This window comes from Notamacropus eugenii, chromosome 1 (genome assembly GCF_028372415.1).
Source record: "Notamacropus eugenii isolate mMacEug1 chromosome 1, mMacEug1.pri_v2, whole genome shotgun sequence".
In the NCBI taxonomy this organism is placed as follows: domain Eukaryota; kingdom Metazoa; phylum Chordata; class Mammalia; order Diprotodontia; family Macropodidae; genus Notamacropus; species Notamacropus eugenii.
The window spans coordinates 229,597,809-229,613,318 of NC_092872.1; the positions used below are offsets into that span (position 1 = coordinate 229,597,809).

General features: G+C 43.4%; 1 protein-coding gene across 5 annotated transcripts in view; it reads right to left on the reverse strand.

Annotated features, from left to right (window-relative positions):
* The window catches only part of ANXA11 (annexin A11), a 46,983-nt gene continuing 31,473 nt past the window's right edge, over positions 1-15,510 (reverse strand). For all 5 annotated transcript variants that reach the window (XM_072628028.1, XM_072628029.1, XM_072628030.1 and 2 more), the window contains exons 6-15: positions 15,301-15,395; positions 13,805-13,918; positions 12,307-12,397; positions 11,830-11,909; positions 11,624-11,680; positions 10,344-10,437; positions 6,269-6,364; positions 4,636-4,694; positions 3,850-3,972; positions 1-789 (exon numbers count right to left, since the gene is read on the reverse strand). In XM_072628028.1, coding sequence (XP_072484129.1) covers positions 730-789; positions 3,850-3,972; positions 4,636-4,694; positions 6,269-6,364; positions 10,344-10,437; positions 11,624-11,680; positions 11,830-11,909; positions 12,307-12,397; positions 13,805-13,918; positions 15,301-15,395 — 869 coding nt within the window. In that variant the 3' untranslated portion in view covers positions 1-729. The remainder of the gene's footprint in view (positions 790-3,849; positions 3,973-4,635; positions 4,695-6,268; positions 6,365-10,343; positions 10,438-11,623; positions 11,681-11,829; positions 11,910-12,306; positions 12,398-13,804; positions 13,919-15,300; positions 15,396-15,510) is intronic.

Here is a 15,510-nt window from a genome sequence, read left to right on the forward strand (position 1 = left end):
TTTAGAAGAGAGATGGTTTTAATTGGATAACAGCTTTCAGCTACAGGCATTCAGCTTTAAGGCATCTATCAAAACAGAAGGGTATCTGTCACTGGCTAGCAGCTGCTGCTACATTCTCATGATTTGTGCACTAAAGACGCAGCACATAAACAGTCTCTCTAAATGCATATTTTAAAAAGTGTTTGGCAATGACAGTTCTCATGACACATTCCCTCCAGACATACGAAATTACATTTAAAAGCCTTTCCACTCCCTTCTCAAATAGGGCATCCACTCCAGAGAGAACCGGTCATCCCTTGCACCAGAAATGTTTGTGGTTTAAAAAAAAAAAGAGACACATGGCAATGGTTATTTAAAAAAAAAAGTAATCATTGCTTCAAAACATAATGAAAAAGTCTAAATGAAGCCAACAGTTTCTGAATGTGTAACAGGAATATGGGACCACGTGAGACTGCGAGGGAGAAAAGAAAATCAATTACGTACTTCAGCAGCAGGAGGCTTGTGGCCATTGTGATGGATGAAAAAAATATCCTGAGAGAGTTCTAAAACATCTATCAAAAGTCCTTCAGTGTGATATGCCATTAGGGAAGGGAAGGGACAGGACAAAGACAGGAATCTATGATGGATGCTTTGACATCTACAAAAGTCTGGGTTTTCTTTTTTGGGAGGAGGAAAAAAACAAACTTTCCCTCCTTTTCCTCTTCTTGGTCAGAAGGAGAGCACACAGGTTCAGTCATTGCCTCCACATATCTTCAACAGGATCTTCCGGTAATCCCCAGAGGTATCACCCTAGCCACAGAAACCAAAGGACAAGTTAGGCAAGAGAAGAAGAACCTTGTTTCCTGATTTCCTCTTATGACAAGGGCTCCAATTCTGAGGGCCATCCCTCCAAGCTCCAGAAGGATCCTTCATGTGCCAATGGAGCTAAGTGCCATCTCCAGGGGGTCAAAGGGAGAGCATGTACAAAGACAAGATTCTTGAGGGTTTGAAGGCTTCCTGGGCATACAAGCGACAGAATGCAAAATAAGACCAAACTAGCCCCCTGGCTATCCACTACAACTATTCTGTCCATCTATATCTGCCCAAAGTCCAAATCCTTCTGGACCCAAGCAGTAAATCTGAACTCAGTGCTCAGAGAATTTTTTTTAATTATAAACTACATGTTCTCTGATATTTTTCAAGTGCCATCAGAGTAAGCAAATTGTGACAAGTTCCTTAAAACAAAGCATTATCTTACTGAGGAAGATAACTTAGAACAATGATTATTCCCTTTTCTTGTTCAGGATTTCATAGGCTTTTAAAAAGAGCTCTGGCGTATTTTAAACCCCTTTCTCAAAGGAGGATTTGCTTTCAAGGTCAAAATGGACAACCACATAGTAGCATGTGTATTATCAGTCAACACAACAAGAACCTATAATGTAACCAACATGAACATATCCTACATAGCTCATCTATCATTCCTAATTTTAGAGGGTCACCTGCCTAAAAATTGTGGTTTACATCAATGATATCAGGGAAGACAGATATTTACTAGAGGAATTTCAACAAAATCCTTTGCATAATTAGCAGATAGAGAAATGAGTATCATGATTTAGGAAGTTCTTCCATTTTGAGTCTATGTATCTTTTCAAGGTGTTGTTTATCAGCTATGACAGCCCTTAAAACCAAAAATCAAAGTAAGGCAAACCTACAACCAGATCTTTGACTTTTCCCATCACGGTGTTCAATAAATTATGATAAAAGAGTAAAGTACATTGAATCACACTGTCCTCGCTAAAAATGACAAATACTTTAACAATAAACTAAATATTTTAAAATTTAAAACTGTAGTACAGTGACCTAACAGAGTACACTGGATTATAAGAAACGATGAATATGAAGAGTAGTACAGTATGGTAAAACTCACATGAACTTGTACAGAAAAGCGAACAGAAGCAGGAGGACAACACACACCATGACAAGAACACAAAAACCAAAGCCACAACTGAACATGGTGCAATCAGAACGACCACTATAGGGTTCAGGGAAGAACTGAGAAGAATGACTTAGGGGAGAGAGGAGCATCATGGGAAAAGTACAGAGGGGAGTGACAGCGATATAAAAAGAGAAGAAAAAATCCAAGAACAGAAGGAGGTTCAGAGACAAGAAGGGCTGGTACAACAAAACGGTGATTACTACTAGGTTAAAGTTAATGAATACTGAAAAGCACAAGCTATAAATAGCAGAGTCACAGTTTCACAGACAATCCTTTTTTTATCTATGGAAATGGCTCAGTTTTTGGCTGACTTTCAAGTTTGTAACAATAAAACCCAAAAAACAAAAAAAGGATTTTCCTCCCCTCTAGACAGAGGCAGGGGACTGGGAGTGTGGTGTGGCACACCGCATACACTCTTAGACTTGGCTAATCCACCAGTTTTGCTGAACTTTTTTTCTCCACTTTCTTTGTTATGTGCAGAGAGTAGTTATTTATTTGGAAGCGAAGGTGATATGCAAACAATATGTAAAAATTAAAGCAAGTCACCTGAAGTCAAAAGATTAAATAGTTTATTAATTACTATTAATAATTCAAAATTATTAAGTGTCAGAACCGGAATCAAAATGCGGTTCTTTCTAAGCCCAAATTCATCATTCAACCCTTGCTCCAATCAGGCTGCTCTCTCTTCACTGTACACTGTACTCCATACATCCCATAATCATGTCTGCCTCCAATATGTTGTTAGACTTTTTATCCCTCACCTGGAACACCATGGTTCCTCCCCATCTTCTCCACCAAGTCAGATCCTCTCCATCCTTCAAGGCCTACCTGGGATGGCCCTTCCTTGGCTACTTCTAACCTCACTGATCGCTCTGGTACTTACTGCACAAGCAGGCCATACCAGAGTTTAGCTCTTAATTGTTCAAATACTTCATTTGTCTCATCACCTGTTCTGGGCATCATAGAAGAAGCTCCATAAATCCTTGGATTGCTCCTCACAACAATGAGCTCATGAGATTAGCAGGAAAAGGATTACCATCCCATTGGAGGGCAGGATGGCCCAACAGAAAGAGCCAAATTTGGGGCAAGAGGATCAGAGGTCAGCTCCCAGCTCTGTCACTCACTACCTGTAGGATCTCGGTAAATCACTTCGCCTCTCTAGAGTTGGACTAGGGGACCTCAACAGCTGATTCTGTGACTCAAATTCAATCCACTAGCAGACTGAAAAGACAAACTGATCATTAAAGATAAGAATTCTTAGACTGGAACTGGAAAGGTCAGTGAATCTCCTATGAGAGCAATTATTCAACTGACAAACATGGCACAAGGTATGAGTGCTGTTGCTTCCCCTACTTTAGGGGAATGGGGTGGGGATAGGGAGTGGTGCTGTGACTGGAAAAAGGTGACTGACGCAGTTTATCATAGTACAGTATGACTTGCCACAGCAAGGAATAATTTTTCTGTTGACCAATAATTTAAGGGAGGTGTTTTGAGAAGACATGAAAGGCTTTTGAAGTGAGCCCTCCCCCATCATTCCTGATGGTCAATCCCAAAAGATTAGGGATGTTTTCCCAATGGATGATATAAGTATTTAGTGATATGAAGAGTAATTGTTTTGGGAAATACAAAGTATTAGGTAGATACCCTGCTCCCAAGGAATTTATGGCCTTATTTAAAGACAAGATATAAATGACATCTGTATGTGGAAGTGTAGGATACCAGAGTATTGCATATAATAAATAACTAAATGATGAGGTTTAGACCTTGAATGAGTAGACTGAAAGACAGAGTAACAGCGAGCGAGACAGCAAGAGAAAGAGAGAGACAGAGAGCAATCTGCCCAGTTAATTCCCCAACTGAAAACTCCTCCTTACTGTAATGTCATGGTATAGACTTTTGCCATAGAGCCTCTTATACTCAGCTCGGATGTCAAGCAGGTCAGTCTCACTTCGAGACACCAAGATTCGGATAAGAGTCCTGTCTTTTGTTCCTGCTCCCTGCAAAGTCACCAGAAAAACATCAATCAGTATCTTTTATCTCCAGCACTTCAAAGGGGTTAGTACATTTGGAAGGGGAATGACATGATAAGGAATACTCAGACTTCTACTCTCAGCCTGACATTGTGAGATCTGTTGACTTCCCGTTTTCTAAAGATGGCATGATAGCTGCAGGGTGGGGGGCGTGACCATCATGTGGGGAGGATCTGGATTCCGGCCCACAGAGGGGCACCTCCCTCCCAGTTACAACTAATTCTTCCAGGTCCTCTCCGTGGACAACTATTAGGCTAAAAGCAACTTCTGTTCCAAGGCCTAGCTACGGCTGAACCCAACAGGCAGGGTTGTGGTTTCTTTGACATTTCCTAGATGGAGTACTGATTAGTGCTTGATTTGGAGTCTGGAAGACATGGGTTCAAATTCTGCCTCAGATACTTTGTGATTCTGGGCAAGTCACTTAATCTGTTTTATTTTCTTCAGCTGTAAAATGGAGAATAAACAGCACCTACCTCTGAGGGTTATTGTGAATAAATGGTTTTGGAAACTTCAAAGTGTTTTTAAAATTATTATTAGTTTTTAAAATTATTATTTAATAATAATTAAAATTATTATTACAACTATTGTTGTAGTTGTAGCTGGGTGCAAAGGTTCTTAGAGCATACGTACCCTCATTGCCTTGTTGAGTCTTTCTGCAAAGAAAGCTGGAGTGTTTTTGAGGCACTTCACTGTAACAGAGAAAACAGGGCTTAATTAGATTAGCAATACATGCAAAGGCTGAGAAACAGTGATTCAGACCTGTTGGGAGGTCTCAAGCACCTACACCACTGCTTCATCCATCCCAGTTTCTGTGGACATGGCATGAGGCCGTTGGTTTCTCTCCATCTCCAGATTCTGATTTCTCATAACCCACCACAACAACCCCACAATCCCAGCTCCATGGCTTCTTGAAAGAAAGGTCATGCAGATGCCCCAATCTGAGCCCCACCTCTTAGTCAGGAAGGCACTTGGTAACCAACTAATGATGAATGGCAAAGAAAACTGGGCATTTTATGTGTCATTCATTGTAAAGAACATGGATGTTCATGAAAAATCACTGGTGAAAGACAACGTGAAGACACCAACAGCAAATGATGTTCACACAGGAAAAGGCAGCAAAATATGGTAGGGATGTTCCCAGAGATGCTTCCTCACTCAGCAAGCCACAAACACCACAGGAGAAACAGAGAAATTAGTGGGGTTTACCCAGCATGTGATCCAGAAAGCTTTGAAAAAAGCAAATTGAAAAGACAGATGTTATTTTTCCAAGAAGGCTTGAAAGGGCAATTGGCAGTTCCCTGAAGAGATAGTGCAGTGTGGACTGTAAGCGTGGAGGACAGGAGCAGATGCCAGCCTTCTTGAGGACAGCCTACAAGAGACTCACTTTAGGGAAATGGGGTGGGGGTGGGGAGTGGGGCCATGCTAGGAAAAAGTCAATCAACTGAGTTCATTACAGTACAGCATGACTCGCCATCACAGGGAATAATCTTTCTGCTGACCAATAACTTAAGGAAGCTATTTTGAGAAGACTTGGCAGGATGCGTGTGATTTCATTTCCTCTGGGAGATGAGCCCAGTGAGCCCTCCCCCATTCTCACTGCCATTAATACCAAGCATGGACAATAGCTGTGTATCTCCCAGAATGCTGGGTCATCTCCAGTTGTCCTGATCTATATCTGGCCGCTGCACCCTGATGGCTCCAGAGGAGACAGTGAAGCTGGTGACTTTGCACAGCCCTCCCTCACTTAAATCCCATTCACTTGTAAGTCATGGCATCATTTTACTGATGTCATGGTCCTCTTCGAGAACAAAGAAAAAACAGTCTCCCAGAACAAAGCTACAAATACAGTAACTTGGCAGAGAAGGACACAGCGAGACGACATGAACACTCAGCCAAAGACAAGGAACCAAACTTCCCTAACTTGGGTGGCAACATGTTAAGTGATGAAACCCTTAGGATTGGTCATCCTCATCCACCCTCTTTTGTCCCTGACACAAATGAGATCAGTTCAGAAAACTGATTATTACTTTGGGATGCACAGCAGCTACTCTGGACACAGCAAGAAGGAAAAGTGACCTACTCCCTGACCTTTTTTAATGTGCAGGTCGGGCATGAGTCTCCCCCCTCCCCCATTTCTAACCCCTAGGCCTAATGTTTCTTACTTTCGAAAAGGTTCCTCCTGCCTGCTACCATCGCTGAAAATTAAAGTTAGAAAGCTTAGCCTTGAGTGTGGCCACCAGACACAGCAGGGGGGACAACATACCCACAGCCAGCATGCCCTGCTCCAAGTCCCCAGACATCTCCCGGCAGATGCTCTTCTCAATATCCCGGTTTGTCATCCGCTGGTACTCATTGAAAACTAGGGTAAGAGAGAGGATACGCGAGGATGAGCCTTTGCCTGGCAAGGTGGAATGCTGCACAACTCTGACACTGACTCCCAGGGTTTCCTCCACTTTACTATGAGCCCTCAGAAACTGCCTTTGGGAACTATGCCATCCTTCCAGCCTCTGTGCCTGCTCTTCTGCCTGCTGAAGGGCACACTCCTTACTCTCTGATGTTTTTTCAAATCTAACCCAAGCTCAATTCAGTTCAATTTAATGAACATGTAGTGAATGTCTATTCTAGCCCAAGGCATTATGCTAGATGCTTGGTTTACCATGATGGAAAAAATATTCCTAACCTCAAAAAGCTTATCATCTAATAGAAGGGATGATAACCCATGGATCAACCAATTAAGAAGCACTGATTATTAAGCACCTATCAAATACCAAGTATTGAGCTAGATACTATGTATGCATATGCATTTCTGTTTTGGGAAGTCTGCTTCTCTAAGGGGAGTAATCAGCCACAAGTATCCAGAAGGGAATTTTGTTGGGGAGAAGACTTCATGGAGGAGACAGAGCTTCTTTCTGACAGGGACACAAACCATTATAAGACAAGCCAGATTTTGACTAAGTGCGCAAACAGCTTGGAGGTGAAGGGTCACTTCCAGAAGGGATCAGAGAAGGTTTCACTGGCCAGGGAGTGGCTGGGGTGGGCCCTGTAGGGAAGGTCTGCAACAGGCAGAGATGTCTGCATAGGACAGGGCCAGGGGAATGGGGAGAATCTATTTCAAGTCTGGAAAGTTTCTTTTACAAAATGGATGGAGGCAGGGGACGAGAGGAAGACTGGGAAAAGTGAGGAGGAGGGACGGAAACAAGCATTTACTAGGCACCCACTAGGTGCCAGGAACTGTGCTAAGCACTTTACAACTATCTAAACAACTCTAGGAGGTGGAGACTTCTTATAAGCCTTGTTTTAGAGCTGAGGAAAATGAGTCAGACAGAATTTAAGTGACTTGCCCAGGGTCACAAAGCTAGTAATTATCTGAGACTGGATTTGAACTCTGGCCTTCCTGATTCAAGGCCCAGTGCTCCCTCCGTCTAGTCTAGTGGTTTTGGTGGCAAATAAGAAAAATGCAAAATAAGGCTGAAAAGGTGAGCTAGAGTTAAGACTGTGGAAGGTCATGAATGCCAAGCTAGAAAATTTGGATTTTATTTGGTATATAATAGGTAAACAGCTAGGTGGCACAATGGATAGAACACCTGGCGTGGAGTCAGGAAGACCTGAGTTCATGCCTGGCCTCAGATACTTTACCACCTCGGTGACCCTGGCCAAGTCACTTAATCCTTAATTCTTCATCTGTAAAATGAGCTGGAGAAAGAAATGGCAAACAACCCTAGTAACTTTGCCAAGAAAATCCCAAATAGGGTCACAAAGACCCAGACACAGCTGAAACAACTGAACAACAAAAAATAGGTACACAATGAAAGTTTTAAAGCAGGGAAATGACATGATCAGATCTATCACTGCATTGGGCGAGTTTCTGAGTCATTGCTTAAAATATCAGATAGGCTTCTGCCAACATTAGAGTGAATGTAACCAAGCCCACTGCAACTGCAGATGACAGAAAGCTGGGAGGGACAGACAGCAACACAGTGAAGGACAGTTAGGACACAACAGCGTCTTGGAGGGCTGGCAGAGTATTGGGCTGAATCTGATATGATGAAAGGCAACAGGAAGATGTATATATGTATATGAGATGAGTGTGTGTATGTATGTATACATGTGTATATATGCACCACATACATATACACATGTGTATACATCTACATACATACACACACATAATCTTATACTAAGATTCAAGAAATCAATTTCCCAAATACAAGACAAGGACAATTGTCTGAAAAAAAAATTGCAGAGTTTTAAAGGACCCCAAGATCAACACTGCAAAAAAACCCAACAAATAAAAAACTAAGGTTTAGAATCCTATCTCCCAGGAAAGCAAGGTGAAAGTCCCTCTGTCACAGACTGCATCTGAGGAATCGTGTTGCACACTGGGCACCATCACTTAAGGACAGTGAAAAACGAGACTAAGATGGTCAAGGACCAAGTCTATGGCACATGAAGATACAGGAAAGGAATGGAGGACACATTTATCCAGGAGACGTAAGGTGCTTATTTGGAGTCAGCTCAGGAAGACATAAAGCAATCTCATGTAGTTGAAAAGCTGTCATGGAAGACCAAGGAGGGACAAGGTGGTACAAAAAGGACAAAATTAGGTTTGGAAACTGTGAAGAAATGACCCCCAACTTATATACCTCCCAAAATGGAATGTGCTGCTTTGGGACGTAGGGGGTCCCCTTCACCAGGAGTAAAAGCTGGATGACCACTTGTTGGGGGTTTACAGTGGTGATTTTTTTACAGATGTAGGCTGAATTTGGTGGCCACTGAGGTCCCTCTTGACTCTAAGCATCTGCAATTGTGTAAAGATTATTCAGGTCATGGTCTGAGAGAAACACCGGAGACCAGTTAGAAACTGTTACAATGATAAAGTGAGAGGGAATGAGGGGTTGAACATGACAAGACAGTAAGAATGTAAAGAAGAGGAAGGACTAAGGGATAGCACCGAAGGGGGATTAACAATCTAGCAACTGAATGGTTGGGAGTGGAGAGAGAAGGTGATGATCAAGTCTTGACCTCAGAACCCACTTCCTCCAAAGAAGCCTTCTCAGGACTCTGCAGGCCTTAGGAGCCTCCCAGCTCTGAACTCCTTGGTGCTTAGAACCAGTATCATCTGGGTCAGTACTTCTCTGTTTCGTGTGTTAGACCTGCTTCTTCAATCAAATTGTACCCTCAAGGCTAGGGACCTTCCTCACCTTATGTCTCCCATAGAACCTAGCTCAGGACAGAGCACACAGGAAATAGTGACTGGTTGAAGAGGAAGGAGGTGGGGGGGAGGGCGTCCTCTGGGGGCTACTCCTTTTTGGAGCCAAGTCAACTATGCCTCGGATCAACTTCTGCATTCCAGCTGGTACGTGTGTCTTTAAATACGTTTGTGACAACTTCTGGGGCTCCGAATAGAAGACAGAATCAGTGTGGCGTGAAGGGCCAGGAAGTCAGGAGAACTGGGTCCTGGTTTTGTCTACATCCTTAATAAGCTCCACTGATCCTGGGCAGGTTGCTTTACCTTTCAAAAAGAATGTGGCCAGAAAATCTCCCAATTTTTTAGCTTTAACACTTGAAATGATTGTATATATAGCTTTTAGTCAACAAGAGACCCTCCTTCCAGGTCTAGCTGATCCCTTGAATTTGTTTTCTTTTGCTTTTAATTTTTATCTGTTCTATTTTTAATTTATGGGATTTCCATGACACAGCAGAATAGAAAAAAATGCCTGCACATGGAACTGCAAATCTATTACGTACAACTCGCTGTTCCTTTTAAACATAAAATAAAGTTACTGTGTAAGTTTCTTTTCTTTTTTTTCCCTCCCCAGTCCCTTCCCCTTCCCCAGAGATGGCTACCATCAGACACAAACCTACATATTGGATTTGATCCTTCTGAGATGAAAGCTTATTATCTTGGGTGGAAGGTGATGATGCTAACTTGCGTAAGCTGGCCCATTTTAAGTATCATCCGATAACCTTTCACTAGGGTAGGGGTTCTTCACGTGGGGTTTACTTATCTCCAAAAAGAAAAGAGGACAGAGTTTGGGGGGGTGTTCTTTGAACCTGGATGGAAAATGTATATCTTCATTTCAATATAATTAGCTTCCTTTATAATTCTTTGTGTTTTATACACTGAAAAATATTATCCTGAGAAGAGGTTCAGTGGCTTCATCAGACACTATCAAAGAGGTTCATGACCTTTGGTTAAGAACTCCTGAAACAAGGAGAGAAAAACAACCTTGGAAAGGCTTGTACCTGCACTATTCCCTCTCCCCAGATGCATCAGGGAATTCAGCTGTGAAGTAAGAAAATAGACTCTGTCTCCAGATGGCTCTAAGCTTCATTACCTGCTGTCAGGTGAGCTCGGCTCCTTGTGCACAGGATGGCATTGAATTTGGATTCATCCGTCCCCAGACGATTCTCTCCAGCTGCGTACAACTCCTGGCCAGAAGGGAAAAAAGGCAAATGTGAGGCTTTTATACCACAAATCTTCAAGTCATCTCATTTCTAGGGAAGGAGGTCAACCATGAAAGTTCCATGGGTTAGCTATCTGGGTACCTGAGGGACAGATGGAAGTGAAAGGAATGGGCACAGAAATCAAGCAACATCCAGTGCAACCGCTCAGGGCATTGCTTCCTGGAGGCTGTCATCAAAGGGGACACGGGGAGTGTCACGGATTATGAAAAGAGGCAGAAAGTGAGGGGCACCAAACCAAAGTGAGACTGGAGGGGATGCAGCAGGGTCAGTTTGAGATCCAAAGAGTAGAGAGAAGCCAATGAAAAGGCAGGTGCTGGACGATCAAGGCAAGCAGGGAGTCAGGGAATAGGCAGATGAACCCTAACCCAGAAGCCTCTTCTGTGTGTCCAGGATTTCCTGGACAATCAAGGTCTGGAAGTGGGAATGTGGGTATTAGGTGGGGGCGATGGTGAGTAGGCAAACGTGGCTAAGGCAGGGAAGCTGGGCTCTGAGATCAGGTAAACACAGACCCTAAGCTATGCCTGAAGACCACAGACTCTTCCCCATCTGTGCAGCAAAGAGCTCCACGCTAAGGCACAATCTAGGGTAACTTTATACAACACTGACTAGGGAGCTCAAGGTCCTGGGTTCTAATCCCAGACCTGACACTATCTATCAATGAGACTTTGGGCAAGTAATAAATTCAGAGCTCAGTTCTGAACTTAATTCTGAACTTAAAACATCAAATAAAATGAACATTTATATACATACATATACACACACACACACACACACACACACACACACACACACACGTAATATAAAGTGGAGCAGCTATTGAGGGAATTGTACATGAAACTTTGATATTATGAAAAGCTGACTTTCACTCTGTGGTTTTTTTAAAAATTATCCTTTCCCAAATATCACTAAAGCTAGCAAAAACAAAAAAAATTCAGTTCATCCCAACTCCTTGCTTTAAAAAATCAGAACTGTCCCTTGCAAAAATATAAGAAAAAGGATGAGTCCATATGCATTTGCTACAAGGGATTGTTGTTTCTTTTCTCTTCCTCAGGATGGGGCAGGAAGGAGGAGGAAGGCAAAGGTAAAACTCGTTAACTTAAAAAAGGACATGAGTCACTTTGGCTGCCCACAAGCGTGGCTTGATACTAACCTGAGCATCTCTTTGAACCAGGGACATATCCACATTTGTGCTTTCATCTCGGTTTCCCTGGAAGAAAAGTTCCATTTGTTACATCTACAGTGTGATGTGCTCCACCACAGAGGGTCTGGGGAGAGCTCATGATTTCTTTGGAACGAAGTGCCCATGTCATACCTATCCTGCCTTAGAACCCAGAGACGGGACTCCTGAAATGTTACCTGAGCAAGTGAGATCAGAAGTCTCTGGAAATGTCCTGATGTGTCACTTTTAATAGCTTCCTCCAAAGTCTTCTTGAATTCTGAAAGTAAAAAAGATGTTGAGCAAATCTTTCCAGCCTCAGAGCAGGACTGACCTGACAGTGGAAAGAAGGGCCTAGGTGGACACTGCGGCTTTAGGGTGGCTGCTGTGAAATTGTGAAAGCTACCAGCTATGTAACACGTGATGGAAGGATCTTGCAATCACAGTGAATGGCAGGGAGGGAGGGACAGATGGATGGATGGATGGGTGGATGGGTAGATGGGACTGGAGTTAGGAGGAAGGAGTCCTGAAGGGAATAAGAGAAAGAAAAAAGGATTCTATCGGGGGATAAAAGGCTACTGGGGCCAATACACCAAAGGAAACCCCATTACCAAATCCATATGTATTCATGAAAACATTGTGAGCGCCCACAGGAGAACCCTCCAGGTGAGCCTAACCTGCTTTGTAGGCCCTGCTGACTTCTCGAATGTGCTCATTGCTGCGAGAGGCGAGGATCTCAATGAGGCACGCCTCATCCGTGCCAGCGCCCTGTATGGGGGAGGGAGGGAACAAACCACTTATCAAAGGCCCACTTTTTGAGGAGACTACCTGACAGGCACTTACTGTCCCTGGGACATTGAAAAAACAAAACAGCACAGCAACAAATACATCCTCGTTGTTTTAGAAGACCAACTGAAAGGCTTTCCTAAAGACCCTTCACACGTACAATCATTAACTTCTGTTGCCTAGAGTGGGGCAAGCTAAGCTTCCTTTCTATAACCTCAGGACCTGCCTATGAACAAGAGGGACCTAAGACAGAAGGAAGAATGGGATAAAAACTCTGGGTGGGCTGCGGACTCCCCCCCACCTCAAGACGGTTCACAATCACCTCCCCCAGAGGGGTTAGACATACACCTGTCAGGAGGTGGCGGGCTGAGGCAGATTTCTCTCTCACAGTTGCTGCTAAGGTTCAAGAACTCTCTCATTCTGTGATCATTAAAGTTGGCAGGCCCCCTTGACATGACCTAGTCCTCTTTTGGGGTGGGCAAAACTGGGAGGGTTCTAAGTAAGCACTGCTCTACCATCCACAGTGCAGCAGATGTACAAGGTGGAGGTGGGGGAGGAGATGCCAACTTCCTGGTGCCCAACACTCAGCACAGCATCTGCCACAGGTCACTGATCCAGCCAAGTCTTCCTCCTGCTGACCCCATTTGGGGTTTTCCCAGCAAAGGTACTGCAGTGGTCTGCCATTCCCTGCTCCAGCTCATTTTACAGATGAGGAAACTGAGGCAAACAGGGTGAAGTGACTTGCCCAGGGTCGCAGAGTTTTGAGGCCAGACATGACCTGACTCCAGACCCAGCACTATCCACTGCGCATCCCAGCTGCTTCACATGTAGTAGATGATTAATAAAGGTCTGCTGACTCCATAGCAAGTCTAATTCTGTTCTGAGAAGAAGCTGATGAAGGGGGATGAGAGATCAGTTTAGGTCTCCTTATGTCAAAAGTCAGGTGAGTATGATATCACAAAGCATGAAGAACAGCTCCTTCCTGTGTCATTTGGACTCTTCCCATGGAAGAAGGAGGAAAGGTGAGGTCTCCTCTATAAAAGCAGTGGGAGGGTGGAGCTGGCCGTATTCACTTCCAGGCCAAGTGACTGAGGTAAAAGGCAGATAATGCTTATCTAGCCTGACACAGGACTACCCCCTGAACAAGTCCTCTTCTTCAGAGCTTACTTGGGGTTCCTGAATTGGACTGTTCCAGCTTCTGATGGCCCTGGCCTTTTCTTTATCATGACCCATCCTACCTAAATCCTCGTTCTCCATCTCAGCCTGTAGAGGATCTTCAGGACCACAACACTCCCAGGAGAAGATCCAAATCCCACTGTGGAAGGATCCCACTCCAGCCATAGACTCAGATAACCTGATACAGTACTCACTGACTAACCACCCACCAACCTTGATGGCTTCCTTTATTTCATAGACATCATAGAGGACGGGTGTCTTCATCAAAGCCAGGATGGTCTTCTCAAAATTCCCTGAGAGTTCTGATTTGAGATCCTTGATCAGGTCCTGGTTGGACAGGAAGGACAGACAAATGAGAAGTCAGAAACAGAGTATACAACAACATCACAATTGTGGAGTTGGAAGGGGCCCCTCCCAGAAGCTGAGTCCACAGATGGAGAAACTGAGGCCTTGAGAAGTACAGTGGCTTACCCCAAGGTCAAACAGGTAGAAAGCATCACAAGTAGGATTTGAATCCAGAACTTATGACTACAGTCAATGTTTCTCCCATTATAACATACCCTAGCACCCAACTGCCTCAACTTCCAAAACACTGACTCACACCTTCTACTTCTCAAAAGAATTAGTACGAGGTTGAAAGGAAAAATAACTTGAATTTTTGGTGTTCAGAAGCTTTTACATGTTTTGTATTCAGTTGTTACAAAAACTGTATAAGGTCAGTAAGGCAGTAAGTCTTACAAGGTAAGAAAACTGAGGCCCAGAGAAGTTAACAGACCTTAATCTGGGAAGATGGCTAAGTGGGTAAACCATATCCAGTCATCTACCCTGCTTTTCTTCATTATAAGATTTCAGAGAAGATAATATTTGTAGAAGTGCTTAGTACAATGCCTGGAATACAACAGGAATTTAATACGGCAAGTGGCCCCAAATTCACAAAACTTTTCTCATAAAGGTGATAGCTTTAGAGATGTGAGTTAATGTATGTACCTTATTTTTGTCTTTGAGTCACTCCCCCCACACACAGCACAGTGCCTGGCATATAGCAGGCACTTAATAAACCCTTGAATTGAACTGAACTGCTATTAACTACCATAGAGAGTCAAGCTTTCATCTAATCAAGTCAAAGGAGAAGGGGGACCCCTAATTGGGTGGGAAGATGCACTAAATGAATTCTAAAGTTGCTAAACTTTTATGTGCTTATAACTAAGGGAAGAATCACATGTGTATGTGTATGTGTATATACATACACACATATGTATGTATGTATATACACACAAACATATATATGTATGTGTATGTATACATATGTATGTCTCTCTATCCAGTCACCTATCCTTCTATGTCACATCTGAAGAAGAATATCAAAGGAACCGAAATAATGTCTCCAGATTCCTAATCCAATGTCCTTCAGTTCCACCATCATAGTTACCATGAACCCAAGGCTTTCTTGAAGAGGTTCAAGATACCCAATTCAAATAAAGAGCTACTAACTTGAAGACTACTGATACAGCAAGAAAAAGGAATTAAATCTAGAGTCCAAGATGGGGATTATTCCCATAATCATGACCCTAGCCCTTTCCCAGGCCCCAGGAAAAATAGGGATGAGCAGGAAGATGAGCTGGGAATCCATACATTGAGTATGGATATGAGTAATGAGTAATGCTGGGCTTCTGGAAGCCCTGATGCCTTTGTGTTTTCTCCAGACTTGCCTTTCCATATGCTGTTTTGAAGGAAAGTAGGATCTGCTGCCTCTGCTTGTTGGAGCGACTTCCAAGGCAGTCGATGATGGCCTGTTCATCAGTCCCTAGGAGAGAAAGGAAGAGGCTGTGAGTGGTCAGGGGGTGGGTGACATTTGTGCAGGTACAAGTCAACTACCCAGAGCCCAGGTTACTCCTTCACCTCATCATTTTAATTTCTAC